Below are 6,183 nucleotides of genomic sequence, written 5' to 3'. Positions count from 1 at the left end.
CGCCTCCCCACACTGCCGAGCCATGTTCATCTTGGAGTCAATAATGACTCCAAGATCCTTTTCCACCTCCGTGCTGACAAGAGGGGAGTTCCCCAGCCTGTAGGTATGGTGCTGGTTGTTCCTCCCCAGGTGCATCACCTTGCACTTGTCTGTGTTGAACCCCATCCTGTTCTCCTCCGCCCATCCTTGTAACCTGTCAAGGTCCGACTGTAGCCTGTTGCTCCCTTCTATTGTGCCCACATCCCCCCACATCTTGGTGTCATCAGCAAATTTGAACAGGGTGCTTTGCACCCCCTCATCCAAATCACTGATGAAGATGTTGAACAGGGCGGGGCCGAGCACCGAGCCCTGCGGGACCCCACTGCCCACGTCCTTCCAGGCCGAGAAGGACCCATCCACTACCACCCTCTGGGCGCGGCTCTCTAGCCAGTTGGCGACCCATTGGACTGTGTGGGTGTCTACGCCACAGTCCCCCAGTTTCCTAATGAGAACGGGGTGAGAGACAGTGTCGAAAGCCTTCGAAACCTTATACATTTTGTTAAAATAAAAGCACTTTCATAAGATGTGAACAAAAACACCACCTTTGCCTGTGGAAGATCCCAGGACTTGTGACAAAAACACTTGGTTCTAGTCATGGGGGGTGCTAATTAGCACATGGATGGGGGGGTGGGTATCTGGAGTACACACGCATACTGAGCAGTGCTGAGCTGTGGGGCATGGCTTAAAATACTGCAGACTGCTGGGGCCCAGCACAATGAACTATAAGGCAAATCATGAGATTTTTGGCCTTGCATTAATACCATGCATAGTTTGTACTACATATAAGTAGGTACAGAAGTGCTGCTTAAAAGTGTGTTTATGGAGAACCTTATGCAGCAGTATCAAAAAAGGTAAAATGCATTAATTCTGGATGAACCAAGTCTATAGGTAACCAAAGTAATTTTCCTATATGCAAATTACTACAGGTATGTTTATTTTAAGGGCAGTGTTTTCAAATTTGCCCATTGCTCCCACGTGCTCAGGGACAGTAGGGTCTGACAATACGGAGGGGAGGGGATGGGCTGCAGGAGGAAGAAGTTTTGGGAGGGGTAGAAGGCAAAGGGGCTACCTGACTCCCAGATTTATTTTCCTTTCTGTAATAGGGAGAGGGGGACAAATTCAAGGCAAGTCTCCAATAATTAGATCCTATACCTGGACAATTAAAACAAATTAATACATTTTCCATATATAGAACCTAATTATTGGGAGGGCCGCTTTGTATTTGGGGTCCCCTTATAGTCAAGTAAATACAGTAAAATACAAATGTTCACACTTTTGTTCATTTCTATGCCTGTTTTGTGCCCGTTTCTGAATGAATGGGAGCATGTTCCTCCTTCAAGAAGACAACAGCTTTGACACAAATTTGAAACCATTACTACTGGAAAAGGAAGAAATCCAAGATGACTTACTTTTTTCTCTGCCACACTGTCAGTTATCTGTGCAGTTACAGCATGCCCAACGTGTGCAGATAATAAGGCAGCTCCATTATTTTCAGACTGAATACAAGCTGTGCGCATTTGCTGCCACCAGGGGGAAATTGACTGAGAATCCCATGACTCATCTATAGCAACTGCAAAAAACAAATTGGGGGGAGAATAGAAAATACTTGCTGTGTTAGGAGCTAAACTAGAAGAGTAACAACCTGCTCCTGGAAACAGAATTTACCTTCTGCAATTAAAATTCACAAGCTGATTAAATATAGCAACTGTCTGGAACAAATATAGTTATTCTACCATAGCCACGTTACCTTTCCCTTGGCATTTATACCCAGATCCTTAATAGGATTTAGTACCTAAAAGGGTACTTACTTTTGAAAGCAGGTGCCTAAAGTCCGCTTGGGATCCAAAACATCTCTACTCAGTAGCAGCCTATCCCTGGAGGAGCCTGGGTACCTTCCCCTTTTACTCTAAAGTATCCCTAGGTATCTAACGATTCTACCTTTTATTTGTCCCCAGAACATGCAGCCCAGCACCTAACTCCTGCCTATGCCCCACTGTGATCCAAGACCCAAGTCCCCCAAGGAGCCTCATCTGGTAAAATTTTCTAACAGCACAGGGTCTCCAAATACAGTTATAACTGCTCTTTCTTCAGCATACCCACCTTTTACATACTGGCCTTATGGTTAGAGCACCTGCCGAGGAGGTGAGATATTAGGGTTTGAAGCACTCACCAACCAAAGGAAATTCAAACCTACAACCCCCACTTTACAGGGAAGTGCCCTACTTAACCAAGCTACAGTAAGGTTGGGTTGAGGCATCCTCAGATTTTTCTACTGACACGGCATAAAAAACAGATGGAAAAATTCAGAGCCAGGAAGAGGGAGAACAAGAAAAGGCCTGATTTTGAAATGGATAACTAGTTAGTGGGGGCCTTCTCCTGGGAGACAGTTGCTATGGGTTCTGATCCCTGCTCCAAGCACTGTTCATACAATTTTATGTTAAATGTGTTTTGGATCAAAAAAACAGAAGCCAGCCTTGGGGCACTATAGGAAGTTAAGATAAGGGGCAGAAGGCAGGTCTTAAAACCCTACCCCAGGGCTTGTGTTCAAAAACTGTTTTTGAACACAAGCTATACTATAGGGGCCTTCTTCTCAGAAGCTAGGATAGTGGCTGTAGAAAGAATAAAAAAGGGATGGTGTTAATTCAAAATAATCTAAGAAAATAGGTTTTTTTTAAAAAGAAATGCATCACACAAGTGCTACAAGTTGACACTTGAACCAAGGTCCTTAAGTCTCAAGTGTTCTACCTATGAAACACAAAATGCTCAGCTTTCTGGACATTAAGTGACAAACAATTAGCATATATATGTTCTATCAAGCTATTAAAATATAAATAATTGGTTTGTCAATAAATTGCGTTATAAAACAATTATAAAAACATGCTCATGTGCAGTATGTATTGCACAAATTTGTTAAACAAATACAGAAATTGCTATTGTGACTATTCCAGCAATCAACTGCATCTAAAAATGACATTAAATGAAAAAATACTTCACCTTTCATTTTGCTCAAAAGGGACAACATAGTGTGAAGGCACCAGACAGACTGCGGTTGATCTAGAATATCCTTTTCCTTGGAAAGCCACAAAGTGAGTAGCAGAGACTGGAAAAGAAAAAAAAAGTTCATAGATTTCATAGACATTCGGGCTGGAAGGGACCTCGGGAGATCATCGAGTCCAGCCTCCTGCCCCAGGGGCTGGAAGTCAGGTAAGGTCACAGGATCACAGCAGGATAAGTGTCCAAATGCTTCTTAAAGCTGTCCAGAGTAGATGCTTGCACCACCTCTGGAGGGAGCCTATTCCAGGCCTTGGGAGCTCGGACAGTAAAGAAGTTTTTCCTTACATCCAGCCTAAAACAGTCTTGGAGGAGTTTGTGACCATTGGTCCTCGTCTTCCTTTGGGGCACTCTGGTGAGCAGACATTCCCCCAGATCCTGATGCATGCCCCTTATGTACTTATATATAAGTTAACTATTTAAAGATGGAAGAAAATGTACTTACAGCTCATTTAATGTTATTTTTTCAACATAGAGCTTGCCTACTGGAGAGGAAAAACGCATTATGCCTAGACCAAAATTATTATAAAGATTATGGCAAACTGCTGTATGTTTAGCAGTATGATTTTATGAAGGTAGAATGTTATACTCAAGTCGGGGGGGTTCACAAAGGCTACGTGAATGGAACGCTTGCTGAGTATAAATGCACACAGCAAAAAACCCCCTGAAAAGTGGACTAAGGCAGACATTGGGAGCTATAGATTATGTTCCTTCTCATTTTGCCTTTGCCTAGATAATTATATGTACTGATCCATTACAAACCTGTTTTTTTTAAAGGTGTAGAATGTATTGCCTAAGATACAGCCTGGCATTAAATCCCTCAGAACATTGAGACCTGGTCTATACAAGAACTTTGCTGGTATAACAATGTCTATTACAGACTGACGTTTCAGCAATATTTCTATGCTGACACTGTTGTCTCAGAAAAGCATTTTTGCTAGCATTGTATAAGCTGCATTTAAAGCGGGTGAATTTAAACTGGGGGAGGGGGAGCAGGGTCAGACCCAAAAGGAGGGAGGGAGCAGAGTTGGACCCGAAGCGGGGGTATCAGAGGTGCATATCTGCATCTGGCTGCTGGCAGCCTGGCTCTTGGCATATGTATGCTACTTTTCATAGCAGGAGAGACATGACGGAAACGTTTATCAGAGGGCTCCTACACTCCCCATTCATATAAATTAGGTCAAGGCCTTAGAACTTACGACCTGCAGAGCTCAGCGTGACCAACCCAAGGGTGAAAAGAGACCGTGCATTTGTGTCACCATAACAATTCTTATGGCAACACAAGTAAACCGATGTCCATACCCCGTCATGCCATAAATGGCCAAATTTGTGGCTGATGTAGGTGGTATCAATTTATGCCACTTAATTGCAGCAAATGTCTTTTAGGTTTATGGCCACCTGCCAGCTCAGGCAAGCACTTCTGGGGCTTTATGGACCAAAACCTGTATGCCATGGGAATAGGAATTATTACAGTGTAAAATGTACTCAAGGGCGTGCAGGATTCAGCCCCTGAAGCCCCCAGAGCACCTGCCTGGGTTCCCTCATTTGCAATTCCCTAAGCATGTCAACACACTGGTGTAGCCCCACTGCTAGGACTGCCCATTAGCTGATGGCCAGTCTCAGCAAAGGGGGAAACATGATACCTGTTACCCTGCAGGATCAATGGGTGATGTGTATTTTGCCTAATAAGGTAGACCAGCTGTTCAGGGACACGTGCAAACATTGCTCATTTGCTTCATTTGGCAATGTCTATTCATATCCAAAGACAGATTTTTTTATTTTTTTTTAACAACAATCTGCAAACTTTTTGCTGACGAGACTTTTTTTTTTTTTTAAAACTGACTTATGTTTTACATAATGAAAATGTAACCCCTTTTCTCGGCTCTGGACAAGGGCCAGCTTCAAATTTAGGGGTTAAACACCATACCAGTATAGTGAAAAATGTGGTTGTCAGTTGTTTACAAATTATTAGTTTAAAAAAAAAAATCTTGGGTTGACACCCTGCTTGTCTGCAGCAATGATTTTATACTGTGCTGTCCCCACCCCACACCCTGATGCCCCCAATCACACCCCACACCACACTGTCTCCCAGCCCTACGCTCATCAGCCCTGCTCCCCCAAAAGAAGGGTTACTTTCTGCCTACCCATGACCCAGGAGTGTTACAGGCAAGCAATGGGAAGCAGCAGCAGCACATGGCTCATGGAGGACGGGACTACAAAGTCCCAAGAGAAAACAAACACTCCCGGCAAGGTGCTGCACTCCTGCTCAGACACCAATGTCGCTGCTCTGCTTTCTAACAATCAAATTCCTGGTTTTAATTTTCTTTCTTTGTCGTCTTCTTTTTTTTTTTTTTTTTTTTTTTAAATGGACAGCTCCATTTTTTTAATGTATTTTTACAGACAGCTGGCGACCCTGGCAGAGATCCTCTGGTAGTCACGTGGGCTGGACAGAGTACCACTGGAAGTTGGGGGACATGGTCTGATGCAAAATTCAGAGCTCTTGGGCTGTGTTGGTCATAGCCAGTAGTGGTGAGCTTGGCTCACCACTGCAGTCTCCAAACCCTTCTCTCAGACCCATTACTACCACCAGACCCTTCCTGCTGCCAGAAGACCTGTCACTTCCCCCAGGTCCACTGCCACAGCAGTGGCCATGACAGCCACCTCCGTGCCCCAGGCTCAATCCAGTCTGTGAAGAGCCCTGTAGTCCAGATCCATGGCCCCAAGTGAGTGTTCCTGTTAGACAGTAATTAGATTGCTAACATGTTTAATAAGATTTAAAAACAACCCCTCTGTGTTATTCTGAGTTATATCCTTTTTGGTGTAAAACATGATTACACAAATGCTCTCAAAAAAGTGCTGCTAACTTAAACAGGAATATCCTAAGGTTTGAAGGCAAGGGCATTAAGGGTACAGCCATACAGCACAAAGCAAGACTATGACAGATACCCTAGCTGGCTCTAGGAAAGCTCTCTCAGATAAAAACAAATAAAGCCATGCCACTTAATTAGACATATTACACTGTGCTGTGTTGACATGCTCTTACAAGCCAAGACAATACTGTTATATAGAGTGATCAACAAATGAAATTTCTCT

General features: G+C 43.7%; 1 protein-coding gene across 5 annotated transcripts in view; it reads right to left on the bottom strand.

The window, feature by feature from the left end:
- RAB3GAP2 (RAB3 GTPase activating non-catalytic protein subunit 2) overlaps positions 1 to 6,183 on the bottom strand; it is a 75,168-nt gene that overhangs the window by 21,186 nt on the left and 47,799 nt on the right. For all 5 annotated transcript variants that reach the window (XM_006022340.3, XM_006022341.3, XM_025202569.1 and 2 more), the window contains 2 exons: positions 3,034 to 3,139; positions 1,449 to 1,609 (listed from right to left, as the gene is read on the bottom strand). In XM_006022340.3, the coding sequence (XP_006022402.1) occupies positions 1,449 to 1,609; positions 3,034 to 3,139 (267 nt within the window). The remainder of the gene's footprint in view (positions 1 to 1,448; positions 1,610 to 3,033; positions 3,140 to 6,183) is intronic.

The sequence above is a fragment of the Alligator sinensis genome, unplaced genomic scaffold, assembly GCF_000455745.1.
Source record: "Alligator sinensis unplaced genomic scaffold, ASM45574v1 scaffold178_1, whole genome shotgun sequence".
Lineage (NCBI taxonomy): Eukaryota > Metazoa > Chordata > Crocodylia > Alligatoridae > Alligator > Alligator sinensis.
Note: the sequence above shows the minus strand (reverse complement) of the source record. Positions and strands in the feature narration are given on the sequence as shown.